The sequence below is a fragment of the Scomber scombrus genome, chromosome 23 (genome assembly GCF_963691925.1).
Source record: "Scomber scombrus chromosome 23, fScoSco1.1, whole genome shotgun sequence".
Lineage (NCBI taxonomy): Eukaryota > Metazoa > Chordata > Actinopteri > Scombriformes > Scombridae > Scomber > Scomber scombrus.
Genome location: NC_084992.1, coordinates 456,254 through 474,344, shown reverse-complemented (window position 1 = coordinate 474,344; position 18,091 = coordinate 456,254). Strand labels below are relative to the sequence as shown.

Sequence of the window (18,091 nt, the reverse complement as noted above, 5' to 3'; positions counted from 1 at the left end):
CTTTTAAATTATATAAAGAACTCGCTTTGCTTAAACTCTCAAACTTCACAGAAAAAAAACCAACAATGTATTTTTTCATGTAAAATTCCAAACAATGGAAATTAGAAACTTTAAATCCAAACAGGATTTTAAAAAAAATAACAAAACTCATCTCGCAAAATGTTAAAAGTGTCTCTGTCACTAGTGCTTTATAAATGTAGTCAAATGTACAGTTAAAAAAACTACAATTCCCAACTTCACAGTCACATTTAAACACGAAGCTAACAGACAGCTACGAGTGCTACTACGATGTTTTTAAGGCAAATAAAGAATAAAACAGGAAATCATCACATTGTAAAGTGCATCATAAATGTATCCTGCTAAATGTAAAACCCATAAAATACTTATAATATAATAATAATATAAATATAATAAATGATCAAGTATTAAAAATGTCATAAATAGTAACTTTACAAATCCAATTTTACAACTACAATTCCCATCATGCATTTCTCAATGCTTTCTGAGCACGTTTCTACATTGTGGGGACATTTCTACACTGTGAGGACATTTCTACACTGTGAGGACATTTCTACACTGTGAGGACATTTCTACATTGTGAGGACATTTCTACACTGTGAGGACATTTCTACATTGTGAGGACATTTCTACACTGTGAGGACATTTCTACATTGTGAGGACATTTCTACACTGTGAGGACATTTCTACATTGTGAGGACATTTTCTACATTGTGGGGACATTTCTACATTGTGGGGACATTTTCTACATTGTGGGGACATTTTCTACATTGTGGGGACATTTTCTACATTGTGGGGACATTTTCTACATTGTGGGGACATTTCTACACTGTGAGGACATTTCTACATTGTGAGGACATTTTCTACATTGTGAGGACATTTCTACATTGTGGGGACATTTCTACATTATGAGGACATTTCTACATTATGAGGACATTTCTACACTGTGAGGACATTTCTACATTGTGAGGACATTTCTATATTGTGAGTACATTTCTATATTGTGGGGACATTTCTACATTATGAGGACATTTCTACACTGTGAGCAGGAACGCTCGACTAAGGACGATCTCTGTTGTAGCTCCGCCCAGGTGACACGCCTCCAGGATGCACACCAGCCTCTGATTGGTCAGCTGGGCTGCCATACCTATGAGGTCAACTAGTAGTGAGACAGAAGGTGAGGAGCCTTCATCATCATCATCATCATCATCCTTCTGCTTATTATTATGATGTGTGTGTTTTTATGTGTGTGTGCGTGTGAGTGGGCACTGACCTGGGGAAGGTGGAGGTGTGTGTGAGGAGAAGGCTCCGTGGGACAGGATGGAGGTCCAGGTGTTGGAGTGAGAGAGGAGGGAGGGGGAGGCCGAGGAAGAGGAGGACTGAGGGAGGAAGGTGGCGTCGAGCAGCACGCCGTCTGACAGAGCTGCAGAGAGAAGAAGAGAAGAAGAGGTGAAGCAGAGGAGAGAAAATGTACAGTACAAATACAGTTTCATTGTTCAGGTCCTCACAAGGATAGAAGTACAAACGTATGTGTGCGTCTGTTTCAGTGTATGTATTTTAGTATATGTGTGTGTGTGTGTGTACCTCTCAGCCTCAGTATGTGTGTGTGTGTTAGTGTGTGTATTTTAGTATATGTGTGTGTACCTCTCAGCCTTAATGTGTGTGTGTACCTCTCAGTCTTAGTGTGTGTGTGTGTGTACCTCTCAGCCTTAATGTGTGTGTGTGTTAATGTGTGTGTGTGTGTGTGTACCTCTCAGCCTTAATGTGTGTGTGTGTGTGTGTATACCTCTCAGCCTTAATGTGTGTGTGTGTGTGTGTTAATGTGTGTTAATGTGTGTGTGTGTGTACCTCTCAGCCTCAGTATGTGTGTGTGTGTTAGTGTGTGTATTTTAGTATATGTGTGTGTACCTCTCAGCCTCAGTGTGTGTGTGTGTGTTAGTGTGTGTGTACCTCTCAGCCTTAGTGTGTGTGTGTGTTAATGTGTGTGTGTACCTCTCAGCCTTAGTGTGTGTGTGTGTGTGTGTGTACCTCTCAGCCTTAGTGTGTGTTAGTGTGTGTGGACCTCTCATCCTTAGTGTGTGTGTGTGTGTACTTCTCAGCCTTAATGTGTGTGTGTGTACCTCTCAGCCTTAGTGTGTGTGTGTACCTCTCAGCCTTAGTGTGTGTGTGTGTACCTCTCAGCCTTAATGTGTGTGTGTGTGTATCTCTCAGCCTTAATGTGTTTGTGTGTACCTCTCAGCCTTAGTGTGTGTGTGTGTATGTACCTCTCAGCCTTAGTGTGTGTGTGTGTACCTCTCAGCCTTAATGTGTGTGTGTGTGTTAATGTGTGTTAATGTGTTTGTGTGTGTGTACCTCTCAGCCTTAGTGTGTGTGTTAATGTGTGTGTGTGTGTGTTAATGTGTGTGTGTGTGTGTGTGTGTGTACCTCTCAGCCTTAGTGTGTAGTAGTTCTCGGACTCAAACTTCCCGGCGGTGGCGGTCGCTCTTCCTCCCATCGCCACGGCGTTCGCCTGCTCCTCCCTGCGATCGTAGTCGTAGTGCAACCGCAGCGTCTCCGTGGCGATGGGCGGGAAAGCGGGAAAAGGGGGGGCGGTGATGAAGGACGCGGCGTCTTCATCGTCATCATCGTTGTCTTCATCAGTGTTCGTGTTTTCTAGAAACTCCATCGAGGCTTCGAACAGGATGACTGCAGACAGAGGCCAGGTATTGTATAACACACACACACACGCACACTATCACACACACACACACACACACTAAAACACACACACACACACACACACACACACACACCTGTGTTGTTGTTGTGCTCTGGCTGTAACGTGACTCTCGGGCTGCAGACAGAAACAAACAGACGTTACATCAACAGGAAAATTACGTCATAATATTAAAAAGAAAACATCGTAATATTTCATGAATAAAGTCGTAAAATAAAAAATGGTAAAATTTACAGAAAAGAAAGACAAAAAGTTGAATATTTTGTAGAAAAATAGCTGCAATATTTCAAGAAAAAAGGTTGATTAAAAAAAAAGTTGTAATATTTTTTTGGAAATGAACGTATATATTTTAAGAAAACAGTTGTACATTTTCTAAAAATATAAAGTCATAACATTTACAGAAAAAAAGTTTTTGAGAAAAAAGACAAAATTGTGCATATTTGTGGGAAAATATGTATTTAAAAAGTTTCAAGAAAAACAACAACAACAAAACTTTAAGTGAGAAAAAGGCATAACTTAAAAAAAAAAAAGTAGTAATATATCAAAAAATAATCTATTGGCGCGCAGGTGGTCGAGTGATTAAGAGCCATGTTCGAGAAAATGTTGTAATTTTATTTTGAAATATTAATACTTCAAAATAATCCATGTTTTGAGAATAAATAATAAATAATAAAATAAATGAATATAATTTAATAACTGGAGAGAAAAAGCTCAGCTCACCTCTTCTTTGGAGTTTCTGCCTGCAGGAGCTGCTTCCTCTTACACAACCTCCTGCACACACACACACACACACACACACACACACACACACACACACACACACACACACACACACACACACACACACACACACACACAGTTTACACAGTGAAAACAACAGTCAGCTTCTAAAATAAATCACATGCAGTTTTTTTTACCCTCCTCTCCGGTGGAGGCGAGGCGTCAGGTGACTGACAGCTGAAGACGGAGACGCGGTGAAGAAAGAGGAAGAGGAGGGGGAGGAGGGAGGAGGACGGGGTGAATGAGGGGAGGAGGAGAGAGGAGGACGGGGTGAACGAGGGGAGGAGGAGAGAGGAGGACGGGGTGAACGAGGGGAGGAGGAGAGAGGGTGGAGGAAGGAGGAGGAAGAGGAGGAGGAGGGGGAGGATTTAGAGAGGCGAGGGGAAGAAGAGGAGGGTGAGAGAGATGAAGGTCTGTCGGTCCACAGCAGACATCGATCCTCCTGAAACACACATGAACCTGCTCCTTATATTCTACTACAGATGTTCTATGATTATAAAAACTTAAATATAATCATATAAGTCCCAAAACTATACAGCGTTAACTTATTGTCACCTCTCCTCTGCGGCAGTAGGTCACCATGGTAACGGTTGCCTGGATACAGAAGGTCCGTCGCTCCCGGTAACAGAGCCTCTCCACCTCCCTCTGAAACTCCGCCCCCCGCAGGAAACCTGGCTCACCTGTGAACACACACACACACACACACACACACACACACACACAGTCGTGTTTCCATGACGACAGAAGACTTTACATTGACTTACATTCATTTCCTGAAGATTTGACCTTAAACCAAGTTATCACACACACACACACACACACACCTCTCCTCTCCTTCATGTACGTTTCCAGGGAGACGGGAGGCGGCGGGTAGATGAACGGTCCTCCAATCAGAGCCCTGCTCAGCACGCCGGCGTCGTCCTGGCTCCTCAGCCACTGCAGGAAGAGTCGCACCGGCCGCAGCTTCCGGTAACTCATCTCTGAGTGGTGACCCAGACCTGCCAATCAACCAATCAGGAGCCAGGACAGCGCTCAATCAACCAATCAGACAGAGGACAAAGTGCTGGAGCCACTAGAAAGACAATTCCAGTTTATTTAACAGTTTTATTACTACTGACAGAAATAACTAACACATGGCTCAGTGATAAATAACATACAAAATGATCAATTAAAATATGTTAAACTAGTTTTAAAAGCAGCATCAGGTTTGTTAAAATGTACATTTAGTATTTTTGTTGGTTTTTATGGTTACACCACTTAGACATTTCTGCCATAATCCTCTAATATATTCTCTCTAAATGGATTAAAAGCAGAAATTTGATGCTGGGTCCACAAAAAAAGAATGTGTGCAAGTTATTCATACGTTTATTTTATCATTTTAACCCTTTAAATTTAAACTAAACAACATGGACACTAAAACCTCATTGACTTACCTGTGCAGTACACCTGTGTGTAGGTTGTGTTTGTCAGGTAGAAGCAGCCGTTAGTCTGATCTGAAGCTCTGATCAACCTCAGTCTGGTACAAACAACCACAGATACTACACACACACACACACACACACACACACACACACACACACACACACACACACACACACACACACACACAGTCATTTAGATTAATATAAATATGTTTATTTGTTTATTTCACAGAGAAATATCCATATTTAACACTTAATTGTAATATATGTGTGTGTGTGTGTGTGTGTGTGTGACTCACGTGGGTGGAGCTTGCGGTGAGCTTCAGGTTGAGATGTGGAGAAGAGCTTCACCATGATTGGCTGATCGCTGGAACCGTCCTCCAATCGCAGCCAGCGGTACTCCAGAAGCTCCGCCCCTCGGCCGTCTACCAATGAAAACACATCGTTAGTCGCTGCTTGTTTGTAAGAACGTAAACAACAACTTTGACATGTTGTCTTGGTTGTCGTGGCAACCCTCACCTTTGCTTCTGATTCGCTCCGGCCGTCCTGAGAAGGTCAGCAGGCCGATGACATCACAGAGGAAGCTGTGAGGTCGGTCGAGCAGCTCCTGACTGTCAGAGATCAAAGAGTGTGTGTTTGTGTGTGTGTTACTCAGGTGTGTGTTATTGTGTGTGTATGTGTGTGTGTTACTTTGTGTGTGTGTATGTGTGTGTGTGTGTTACTGTGTGTGTGTGCGTGTTTGTGTGTGTATGTGTTACTGTGTGTGTGTGTGTGTTACTGTGTGTGTGTCAGTGTGTTACTCTGTGTGTGTATGTGTGTGTCGGTGTGTTTGTGTGTGTGTGTGTGTTACTGTGTGTGTTACTGTGTGTGTGTTACTGTGTGTGTGTCAGTGTGTTACTCTGTGTTTGTATGTGTGTGTCGGTGTGTTTGTGTGTGTGTTACTGTGTGTGTTACTGTGTGTGTGTGTGTGTGTGTGTTACTGTGTGTGTGTGTGTGTGTGTGTGTGTGTGTATGTTACTGTGTGTGTGTGTGTGTGTACCTGCTGTAGAAGCTGTAGTTGGGTGCAGGTGTGATGTGTTCAGGCACCACTGAGGATTCTGGGAGAACAGAGATGCGAGCGGCAGGATTTCTGCTGTTGACGCTGATCTCTGAAACCAAACAGGGTATTTCTGTCTCAGTATCTTTAGCTACTTCTCCTTCAATAGGAACAGTTTGTGGACTGATTAAACATTTTAAGGTGTGTGTATCAGATGAGACGCAGCAGCTATAGAAGCTCATTGATCTGTGATGTGAGTATTGATCACATGATCAGACTTTGAAGTACCGATGTCATCTCTCTCCGCCTGGTAGTGCTGCTTCACTCGGTAGCGTCTCAGGCCGATGACGTCACCGGGCTTCAGGCGGCGGTACCAGTCGACACATACGCTGTTCCACAACACCACGCACACACTTCCTGTCCTGTCGCACACCTCCAACACCGCCTGGACAGAGACAGACGGGTCTAAACGTGTCCTCTGGGTCCCTCGGGGTCCAGGACTTAGAGGGTCACTCACCTTATACGGACACTCACAGTTGCGGTCCGTCCTCCCGTAATACATCAGGTGGGACTTGTTGATGATGCGTACGATCAGCTGATGCTGGACGGTTCCCCTGGCAACGCCCTGGCGACCGGACAGGAAGGAGTCACGCAGCTTGGATACGGTCACAGCGGGACGTCTCACTGTCAACACACACACATACACACACAAATACACACACACACACACAAATACACACACAAATACACACACACACACACACACACATATATACACAAGCAAATACACACACATACACAAATACACACACACATACACACAAACAGTTTAAACAGATTAAAAACTGAAGCATGAGTTGTGGTTGCAGTACCGCTGGTGGCCATAAACAAACTGGTGGCGCTGTTTCAGCTTCATTTAAACTCTCTCCTCACCTTCCTCTTCCTCCTCCTCCTCTTCGTCATCGTCCTCTTCCTCAGTGGGCGGAGTCTCCCTCCACGCCGCCCCGCTGTAGTCCACGTTGTTCCACAGCGGGAGGAACACCATCCTATTGGCTCTCAGAGGAACCAATGGGCCTAGAGGATCAATCAGTCAATTAACCAATTAAAGCCAGGTGGGTGTGGCTTAGGTATGTGACATCACACTGATCTGTGAGTGTGTGTATGTATATGTGTATTTGTGTGTGTGTGTGTATTTGTTTGTGTGTGTGTATGTGTGTATTTGTGTGTGTGTGTATTTGTGTGTGTGTGTGTGTGTGTGTGTGTGTGTGTGTGTTTGTGTATACGTGTATGTGTGTAAATGTGTATGTGTGTATGTGTGTATGTGTATATGTGAGTGAGTGTGTGTGTGTGTGTGTGTGTGTAGATTTACCTGCTGTCTCTGAGGATCCAAACCAGGGCAGAGAGTCCCAGTCCACATCAGATCTCCTGAGTCCATCTTCATCGTCATCATCATCATCACCTGGAGCGTGACCTTTGACCTCTGCACTCAGCAGTCTGTAACTGCAGGAGCACAAACAACATCACACACACACACACACACACACACACACACACACACACACACACACACATATAAATACACAACTATAATTAAACCATTCGGATTTCGCAGATATTGGAATACCTTTGAAAAACAAATTGCATGACATTTGATATCGTTCAAACTTGATTTTTGACAAAAGTGACAGCCCTAATACACACACACACACACACACACACACACACACACACACACACACACACACACACACCTGTCTGCGTCTGACGCCCCGCGGCATGCTGGGAGCATGAAGGCGGCGTTTCGGAGCGTTGCCCCTGACAACAGGACCCCTCGCTCCACCAGCCGGTTCAGACCAGGATCCAGAGTCACACGGAGTCTGCAGTCCCCGTCTGTCAGAGTGACGTCATACAGGTCCTCACCTACACCAGGACCCAGAGGGGACGTACATTAAGGTTCCCAACATAAAAGTCCCACCCACTTAAAATCATTAGTTTGGCCCAGGCGGGGAGTTCCGGTCCTCTGAAATGAGGCCAACGCGAAGTAAGTTAAAACTGCATTCTATCAAAAGGCCACCAGGGGGCGACCGTTTTGGTGTCAAAAGGACTTCCGTCTCTATACAAGTCAATGGAGAATTCACCAACTTCTCACTTGATTTCTAACCTCAGTAAACGTTTTCAAAATGTGTTTATGGTCTCAATCGCTAGTTTAAAGCCTTCTTCAATGCAGTATGATGTTCATTTGGGACATTTTGGCCTCCCTGATTTTATATGTGACGATAAAGCAGGGTATGCATTAGGGCGTGGCTACGTGGTGATTGACAGGTTGATTGGTTCACAGGTGCAGGAGGGCGCCTCATGCTCCTCCTGATGCCCATATAAGTAGAATCCATGTTTTTATTTTTCCCAGCATGCACCTGAAATTTTCAAGATGGCGCTGCTCAGATCCGATACTATTCGCTTCCAAACAGCAGTCCACAAACCAATGGGTGACGTCACGGATGTTACGTCCATTTTATATACAGTCTATGGTTTGGCCTTACCCTTTCTTTACTTTCAAATATCTTCTAACATGTGATCTGGGGCCAAATGTAATTATAAAATGTACCCATCATGTTTCTCACAGTATAATCAAATCAAAGTGTCAAAACAAGATTCCTCTGCTTTGTGATTATGTTTTATTTTGTTTGCTCTGATTGGGTTATTAAACTTCCTGCGTGATTCTGCTGCAGTAGTAACGTCTGTGTGCATGTCGCTTAGGAAGCCATGGTGCTTTCGAATAATACGCCTTCCCCTTAAAGCCACTGTGTAATATAACACTGAGGGGACACCAGTGTTACTGGGTCCAGTCTGTCCTGCAGGGTCACACTGACCGTTATGGACGGCCTGGGGGAAGTAGACTGAGGACCCCTGGTCTCTGCTGTAGCGCTGCAGCTCCACCACCGAGATCAACTGTCTGCAGACGGCGGGAGAGCACGAGGACACCTGAGAGACAAAACATAATGAGACGGAAGAGATATCAAATGGCGCGCTTTTATTTCGCGCCAAACTCAATTCAAATATCTGCTAATTTAAACTTATCAGAGTCTGCAGCTCTTATTAAACACAAACACCGCGCAGATCCGCTGGTTTAGTAATATTTATGGTCTCCTGGTAAATTCCGCTTATTTATAATTAATTCAGCTGCTATTAATTTATCTATAATCTCCTTTTTAAAATCATACAAGTGCGAATAATATGATAATTTAAAACTATTAGTTACAGGCGACAATAATTAATATATCCACTGTTAGTGCAGGGTTTTAAATCTTTATGGTTTTATGGATGATTCGGCTCATTTATAATTATTTAATCTGTTTATTTATTTTATAGAGACCGATTTTAACTTAGTTTATTTCGTAAGCACAGCGACGTTAAAACCACAGATATTTGAACGGAGTCTGGTGGACACGTGACTGCAGCGGGTTATAACACCGATCAATCAATAATCAATACTAATAAAGATACTATGATGAATCTGATTGAGGGTAGACCTGGTTGGGACCGGGTCTGGTCCGGGTCAGGGTCCTGTGGAAGACGCAGCCAGGAGCCGCCATGTTGGCCCAGTCCAAACAATAACAGTGCGGTGCATTGTGGGAAAATGAGTCCATTAAAACAGAAATTAAAATGTAATATTTATCTTTATTTGATCTTATTATATTAAGTCCTGAAAGGTTGAAAAAGATTATTTACTATAAATTCACATTTGTCTCCAACCTGCAGCCTTAATATTATGGATTATAAAAATAAACATATAGAGAAACATGATGAGTTAACTGTTAATAATCCAGCTTCATAGATGATTTTAATCTGTGAGAAACATCCTGAAAACAAACTGCTGACAGACTCAGTTTTATTATTCAGATTATTGATTTTATTTCATAAACAGGAAAAAATAAAATATATAAAACAGAAGAAATGAAAAAAAGAATCAAAACTTTATAAAAACTTTCTGAACCAACAAACAGATCTGAAGTCAGTCACTGTGTGTGTGTGTCTCTCTCTCTGTGGGTGTGTCTCTGTGTGTATCTGAGTGTGTGTGTCTCTGTATGTATCTCTCTGTGTGTATATCTGTGTGTGTGTGTGTGTATCTCTGTGTGTATCTGTGTGTGTGTCTCTGTGTGTATCTCTGTGTGTATCTGTGTATCTGTGTGTGTGTGTGCATCTCTGTGTCAGTGTGTGTGTGTATATCTGTGTGTGTGTGTGTGTCTGTGTGTGTGTGTATCTGGGTGTGTGTGTCTACACTGTGCGTGTGAAGTGCTGGGAGTCTCTGAACTCCAGGTAGAGGTTGAAGAGGAGGTGCAGACTCTGGACTCTGGAGGAGTAGACGGGGATGTCCAGCAGACTACAGATGGAGTCACAGTATTCCTGCAGGGAGCAGTGGAGGCGAGCAGGAGGCAGCTGCAGGCGACCCAGCAGCTCCTCCAGCTCCGCAGGCCACTCCTGCATCAGACTGTCGATGTCGGGCATCGAACGCACGTACTGAACGCTGGCCGGAGGTTTGGAGCGGTGCAGAGCGCTGATACTCTCCACCCAGCTGTCCAACGCACGAGGGTTCACTTGAGGACTCGCCACGCTCGTCACCTTCTTCAGCTGCAGGGAGACGAACATGAGAAACCATCACATCTAACATCTCTAACTCTCAGCTGAAGGAACATGAGAACCATCACATCTAACATCTCTAACTCTCAGCTACATGAACATGAGAACCATCACATCTAACATCTCTAACTCTCAGCTGTAGGAACATGAACATGAGAACCATCACATCTATCATCTCTAACTCTCAGCTGCAGGAACATGAGAACCATCACATCTAACATCTCTTACTCTCAGCTGCAGGAACATGAACATGAGAACCATCACATCTAACATCTCTAACTCTCAGCTGCAGGAACATGAGAACCATCACATCTATCATCTCTAACTCTCAGCTGCAGGAACATGAGAACCATCACATCTATCATCTCTAACTCTCAGCTGCAGGAACATGAGAACCATCACATCTAACATCTCTAACTCTCAGCTGCAGGAACATGAGAACCATCACATCTAACATCTCTAACTCTCAGCTGCAGGAACATGAACATGAGAACCATCACATCTATCATCTCTAACTCTCAGCTGCAGGAACATGAGAACCATCACATCTATCATCTCTAACTCTCAGCTGCAGGAACATGAGAACCATCACATCTAACATCTCTAACTCTCAGCTGCAGGAACATGAACATGAGAACCATCACATCTATCATCTCTAACTCTCAGCTGCAGGAACATGAGAACCATCACATCTAACATCTCTTACTCTCAGCTGCAGGAACATGAACATGAGAACCATCACATCTATCATCTCTAACTCTCAGCTGCAGGAACATGAGAACCATCACATCTATCATCTCTAACTCTCAGCTGCAGGAACATGAGAACCATCACATCTAACATCTCTAACTCTCAGCTGCAGGAACATGAGAACCATCACATCTAACATCTCTAACTCTCAGCTGCAGGAACATGAACATGAGAACCATCACATCTAACATCTCTAACTCTCAGCTGCAGGAACATGAACATGAGAACCATCACATCTAACATCTCTAACTCTCAGCTGCAGGAACATGAGAACCATCACATCTAACATCTCTAACTCTCAGCATAATGTTTGAGTTCATTTATTATTTATTTATTAAACTTTCAGCTCAACATTAAAATCTAGTTTGAGGTAAATTATGTTCTTTGATTCTTTTCTGACGGAGAAATTCATAGAAATCTGAACAAATGATGCTGTGTGTGTATATATGTGTGTGTGTGTATATGTGTGTGTGTATATGTGTGTGTGTGTGTGTGTGTGTGTGTGTGTGTGTGTGTGTGTGTGTAGTGTGTGTATGTGTGTGTGCTCTGTGATTGGTCACCTCTGCGGCTCCGTGTTGTTTACTCTCCTCTGACAGCCACAGCGACAGCACCGTGGGGTCCGACTGCTTCACGCTGGGCTCGTCCAGAACCAGCAGACCAAGACTTTCTGTTTTCCCGTCCGGCCTCGGCACCTGAACGCCACACGGGTCACACGGGACATAAACTTGTGAAAGACGATTACACCTGAATGCATCACTAATAATACAGGAATGTTTTCTACTTTTTAATCCAAATATTTATAATTTTTCCTTTTACTACGACTTGAAAATGAAACTAAAGTCTTTGTGGAGATTAAATGTGTTTATTGTCCAGTTATTATAAATTATTGATCATTATTGATTATTGATGACAGACCTTGAGGAAGGCGTCGATGTCGCCCACGGCGGGGATGAAGTCTGGGATGAACGGCTTCAGGCTGTGATCCAGCTCCATCGTCTGAGGAGTGTAACTGAAGAAGAGACCACACACAGGTCAAAGGTCACATCTTCATCTTCATCACATCAAACATCATCATCATTCTGCTTTAAACTAAGAGTAGTTTCGGGGGCGTCCCTGAACGCACCGTGTGATGTACTGGAACATCTCTTTGATCTCGGTGCTGACGGGCAGGTTGGCGTAGTCGGCCGGGTCGTACGCTCCTTCCACCGCCTCACCTTCGTCCTCCGTGTCGTCTTCATCAGAGTCATCCTCCTCATCATCGTCATCCTCTTCCTCCTCCTCCTCCTCTTCCTCATTGGGGCTGCCCCCCTGCTGCCCGTTGATTGGCTCCGCTGCCCGCTGAGGTTTTTCCTCATCAAACTCATCGCTGCTGCTATTGGCCGACATCAGGCCCCGCCCCCTCCTCCTGGATCTGGACTATAAAAACAACAGAGTGAGACATCACAGTACTACAATACTACAATACTGCAGTACTACAGTACTATAGTACTTTATACTACAATACTGTACTTTAACATCACAGTACTACAATACTACAATACTACAATACTGCAGTACTACAATACTTTATACTACAGTACTACAATACTGCAGTACTACAACACTTTATACTACAATACTACAATACTGCAGTCATACAGTACTATAGTACTTTATACTACAACACTGTACTTTAACATCACAGTACTACAATACTTTATACTACAATACTACAATACTGCAGTACTACAGTACTATAGTACTTTATACTACAATACTGTACTTTAACATCACAGTACTTTCCAGGTACTTGTACTTTATACTACAATACACCTGACAGGACAAGCCGATACTACTCGTGTACTTTTACTACACTGTGCCGATAGTACTCGCTGGCCCAGACGCTGGCTGGTTACCGGGGTTACCTGGGTTACCTGGCGCTGACCGGTTACCGGGGTTATCTGACGCTGACTGATTACCGGGGTTACCGGGGTTATCTGACGCTGACTGGTTACCGGGGTTACCGGGGTTATCTGACGCTGACTGGTTACCTGGGTTACGGGGCTGCAGGTGCTCACCAACTCTTCGGAGTCCAGCACCTCTAGACTCTCGTCGTACGGCTGGTTCTTCAGGACGCTCCGGTCAGCTCGCTCCATGAGACACCGACAGATCTCCGGTAGAGGCACAAGCTCGGTACATTAACCTACCGGATGTTCAACTGTTCCTATCTCAGTCTGAGCTCGACCGGAAACACTTAAAACACTTAAAACGCGTTAATCACGTTAAACTGAAGAACTCCGTTAGCTTCCTGTTAGCAGCTAACAGCGAGAAGTGACTGTATCCTAGCAACGGATGACGCAATGCATCATGGGATGACGCCTTCTTCTTCTTTGGTCTTTTGTCGGGTTTAAAAGCAGCTTATAAACAAGCTACCGCCATCTAGTGGAATAAGAAGTGAATTACCCTGAAAATGCTCTACTACTTGTGTACTTTTACTGATATCACTTGTGTACTTTTACCAATAATACTTGTGTACTTTTACTCATATTTGTGTACTTTTATTGATACTACTTGTGTACTTTTATTGATACTACTTGTGTACTTTTATTAATACTACTTGTGTACTTTTATTGATACTACTTGTGTACTTTTACCAATAATACTTGTGTACTTTTATTAATACTACTTGTGTACTTTTACTGATAACATAGGAAATATTAAGAACACTGTTCAATATAATGCACCCCAGTACACCACCATCCACTATGATCTTAATAATAAACTTAAAATAGAATTATCACCTTCCTGACAATGTTAACAAAAACTGAAAATGTATAAAATTCATAAAGTAGAATTTATAGCAGAGCTGTTGTATTGGATTAGATTGCACAGGTGTACCTAATAAAGTGTGACCTTTTGGGAAGCGATTCAATATTGGATAACCTATAATGGTCAAAGCACTTTGATTTTAGCAAATTAAAACATACATTTTCGTCTCCAATTGAAGGACAACAAAATAGTAGTAATAGTAGTAGTAGTAATTTGGGAATAATAATTTAATTATTTTGGCAAAATATTTCATACACAAATGTTGTTTTTTAAAAACTATTCCTGACACATATCTAAACGAGATAACATTTTATGAAAGTATGTAAAAGGCTGTGAAATTAAAAAAAAAGCCCTGTGTATGAATACCTCTGTACCTGATTCCTGACTGACCTTTTGTGTTTTGTTTTTTGATATTTGCCCACTCAACTTATTATTTTTCTATTGTTGAAAAGTGCAATTATCTGACTTTTTTTGATTATGCAATAAAAAGACACATATTTAACATAACTTCAGCACAAAGTTTTTTACTTTTTGAAATCTTGTAATGATTGTGTCATGATGTTACAATTCAGAAACAGTAGGTGGCGGTATGAACCTTTAAAGTTGGTTTGTAGTCCGCCAGAAAAACAAAGAAGATAAGGAGGCGGAAGAAGAAGAAGAAGGAGAACAACGCGGTTTACTTAAACAATAAACACTTCTGTAAGTTACTGTTTAGTCCAGTAAGGACCAGACCAGGAACACTACAACACCAGAATGGAGGAGAACCAGAACCTGGAGCAGAACACCAACAACCTCGTTATTAAAATAGAAGAACCAGACTCAACCGTGATAACTACCGATCCACAGGTCAGTGTTCAACGTTTAACTCAAGACTCTCACTTTAAACTTCTTCATTGTTCACTTCAGTTTGATTAATAAAGCATCAAACCTCCACTGAAGTTTTCTCAAGACATTGTTCACATGAAGTAGATTTAGTAGACTTTAACACTAGACTTGCTCTTTTGTTTAATCTAAATTAATTTAATTTAATTTAATCCAGGCTGTATGTGGGGATCATCCTGCTGGGTCCAGAGAAACATAGGAGAGAGAGAGAGAGAGAGAGAGAGAGAGAGAGAGAGAGGATGATAATATGTAGTATGTAGTAATAGTAGTATAAGTAATGATGATAATAGTATGTAGTAGTAATAATAATAAAAATAATAATAGAGGTAATGATGATAATAGTATGTAGTACTCAACGTTAGCTGAAGCTACAGCAGCTTTCTGGTAGGTCGGTTAATGTTACCGGTTGGTGTGTTTCTGATTTATGAAAGCTTCACTTTATCCCCGGTCGGTCCATCAGTCTGCTATTCTTATCCAGATATGAAGGTGTTCATAGGTGAAGGTCTGCATCATCCTCACTCTTTTTAGTTTGATTTGTGGACTTTGATGCTTTTTCTTTGTGAGGGCTGAAGTTACTTTATTGGTTTGTGATGAAGTTGCAAAAACCTGGAGAATTATCTGCAGTGTTTCCCATTAATGATATAGACTTTAGTGTCTAATTAGTGTCTCCATAGTCTCACATTGAGTTATCTTCTTTTGTGCTGATTATATTATTAAATTACTGAATAAAGTTATGACAACTTTCTACCGTCTCTGTCTCTGCTGTACGGAGGTTCAGGAGAGGAGCAGCTAACGTTAGCCTCTGCTTCTTCTTTCTTTGTTTCACAGCTAAAGTATGAACATTAGTCTTTTTTGATGGTTTGTTTGGAACATTTATTAACTGATAACATGTCTTTCCTGTGGTCTGTGGATGTGTCATCATCATTTATACCAGCAATTAAATTACTAAAGCACACAAAAATATTCTAGATATAACCTCTTAATGAATGTGTGAAACCAGAATGATGCATTTGACTTAAAAATGTACAAAACTTTCTTCTAGGGAAGCATGACCCCAGACCCCTAGGTCGGACTGAGACCTCACCACCATATTCTCTCAAAATTTTCTGCGAAACACTGATCTGGTTTAAAGAATAAAAGTGTTTAATATAGAGGCAAATGTGTTTTAAACTGGACTGAAGAAAAGATGTTAGTGTTAAGTGAAATATTGTTTTTTTTAATCATTTCTTTTCTTGTTTGTTTCAGGGGATAAATGACTCCAACAACACAGTAGATGACAGTAATGCACCTCATCACTGGTTGCCAACTGATATAAAACAGGAAAAAGAAGAAGAAGAACAGTCCATCAGTCAGAGAGAAGACCTGCTGGACTTCACAGACCAGGACCAATACAAGATCAAAATGGAGGAGAACGAGAACCAGGACCAGGAGCACCACATCGACAACCTCGTTATTAAAAGAGAAGAATCAGAGTCACCCTCTGCTACCACCGATACACAGGTCAGTGTTCAGGACTTCAGGTTATAACCGGCTTCATTACCAGACTAAAGACACGAGGACAAATCAACCTTTTTTTGTACACATTGTATAGTTGTTGTTTTTTTAGAAGTTTATTTTGCCATGTTTTGACTGATGGAGTTTATGTTGTGTTTAGCCACATAAACTAGAAGATGTTGCCTTTCAAATGAAACCTCATACATCCATTATTCCATTACTTGAAAGAAACCGAACAAAAAAAGATGTTAGTGTTCAGTGAACAATTGTTTTCTTGTTTGTTTCAGGGGATAGATAACTCCAACATAAAACAGGAAAAAGAAGAACAAGAAGAACAGTCCATCAGTCAGAGAGGAGACCTGCTGGATTTCAACCAGAACCCAGAGCAGCACACCAACAACCCTGTTAAAAGAGAAGAATCAGACTCACCCTCTGCTACCACCGATACACAGGTCAGTGTTCAGGACTTCAGGATAAAACCAGCTTCATAACCAGACTAAAGACACGAGGACGAGTCAACCTTTTTTGTACACATTGTATAGTTGTTGTTTTTTTAGAAGTTTATTTTGTGCACATTTTTGTATTGGCATGGTGAACTTCATTTGAAATAATTTTTAAATCCTTGTTTTGAATCCAGTTACACATGGTTTGTCTCTTTTGTATAATGTAGCACTCAGTGTGAAACGTGTGAAGACCCCTCCCATCAAATAAATGTGTTGTGTGAGAAAAATGAAGGGAAAAAGGTTTTATAGTCATCAAAATCCTTCAGTATGATTCCCACTGTCACAGAAATTAGTAAAAGATAATGGCACAACTTGGCCACTTGGAGACATTTAGGAGAGGTTTGGGGACACAAGTGACTCCACAAACTCCAAACCCCCTGTTTAACATAAGGGTATGCCTATAGGTCTGATTTTATACAGGTTTGGCTGCCAACATGTAGAAGTTATGTGGTGATTTGCATAGTTCTGCTATAAAGTATGTGATAGTTATTGTTAACTAAATATGACTTGTTATAGGACGAGGACCAAAAAACCTTTTTTGAGCCATGTTTTGACTGATGGAGTTTATGTTGTGTTTTAACCACATAAACTAGAAGATGTTACCTTTCAAATGAAGCCTCATACATCCATTATTCCATTACTTGAAAGAAACCCAACAAAAAAGATGTTAGTGTTCAGTGAACAATTGTTTTCTTGTTTGTTTCAGGGGATAGATAACTCCGACATAAAACAGGAAAAAGAGGAAGAAGAAGAACAGTCCATCAGTCAGAGAGGAGACCTGCTGGATTTCACAGACCAGGACCAGGAACAGAACCAGAACAGAATGGAGGAGAACCAGAACCCAGAGCACCACACCAACAACCCCGTTATTAAAAGAAAAGAATCAGACTCACCCTCTGCTACCACCGATACACAGGTCAGTGTCAGAGTTTACGCTAGACTGAATTCCATCCATACAGAACAACTACCGGTCATATACATATCATCGCTGTCGGGCGCACATTTTTTTCCATAAATCAGTACTACTGGTCACTCTTTATGTCTG

At 42.0% G+C, this 18,091-nt stretch overlaps 3 protein-coding genes across 4 annotated transcripts in view; 1 reads left to right on the top strand and 2 right to left on the bottom strand.

Annotated features, from left to right (window-relative positions):
- Positions 1–18,091, top strand: part of LOC134006094 (zinc finger protein 271-like) — a 100,395-nt gene that overhangs the window by 61,717 nt on the left and 20,587 nt on the right. The window lies entirely within an intron of this gene.
- Positions 831–9,599, bottom strand: si:ch73-71d17.2 (RPA-related protein RADX). The gene is given in 20 exon segments (XM_062445160.1): positions 831–1,177; positions 1,292–1,441; positions 2,443–2,703; positions 2,811–2,851; positions 3,455–3,505; positions 3,652–3,956; positions 4,070–4,194; positions 4,339–4,512; positions 4,948–5,052; positions 5,235–5,360; positions 5,455–5,546; positions 5,975–6,083; positions 6,260–6,416; positions 6,489–6,655; positions 6,905–7,045; positions 7,341–7,471; positions 7,723–7,891; positions 8,842–8,953; positions 9,502–9,572; positions 9,575–9,599. Coding segments are annotated over 20 exon segments (2,637 nt in total). The 3' UTR covers positions 831–1,052.
- Positions 9,898–13,638, bottom strand: ift46 (intraflagellar transport 46 homolog (Chlamydomonas)). Of its 2 annotated transcripts, XM_062445211.1 has the most exons (6): positions 13,390–13,638; positions 12,483–12,775; positions 12,275–12,368; positions 11,920–12,051; positions 10,251–10,600; positions 9,898–10,216 (listed from the first exon to the last, which is right to left on the bottom strand). In XM_062445211.1, the coding sequence occupies exons 1-6, from the start codon at positions 13,492–13,494 to the stop codon at positions 10,180–10,182; spliced, it is 1,011 nt and encodes a 336-aa protein (XP_062301195.1). In that variant the 5' UTR covers positions 13,495–13,638; the 3' UTR covers positions 9,898–10,179. The 2 variants fall into 2 exon arrangements, with proteins under 2 accessions (XP_062301195.1, XP_062301196.1); XM_062445212.1 differs by having other exon boundaries at positions 9,898–10,600; positions 13,363–13,638.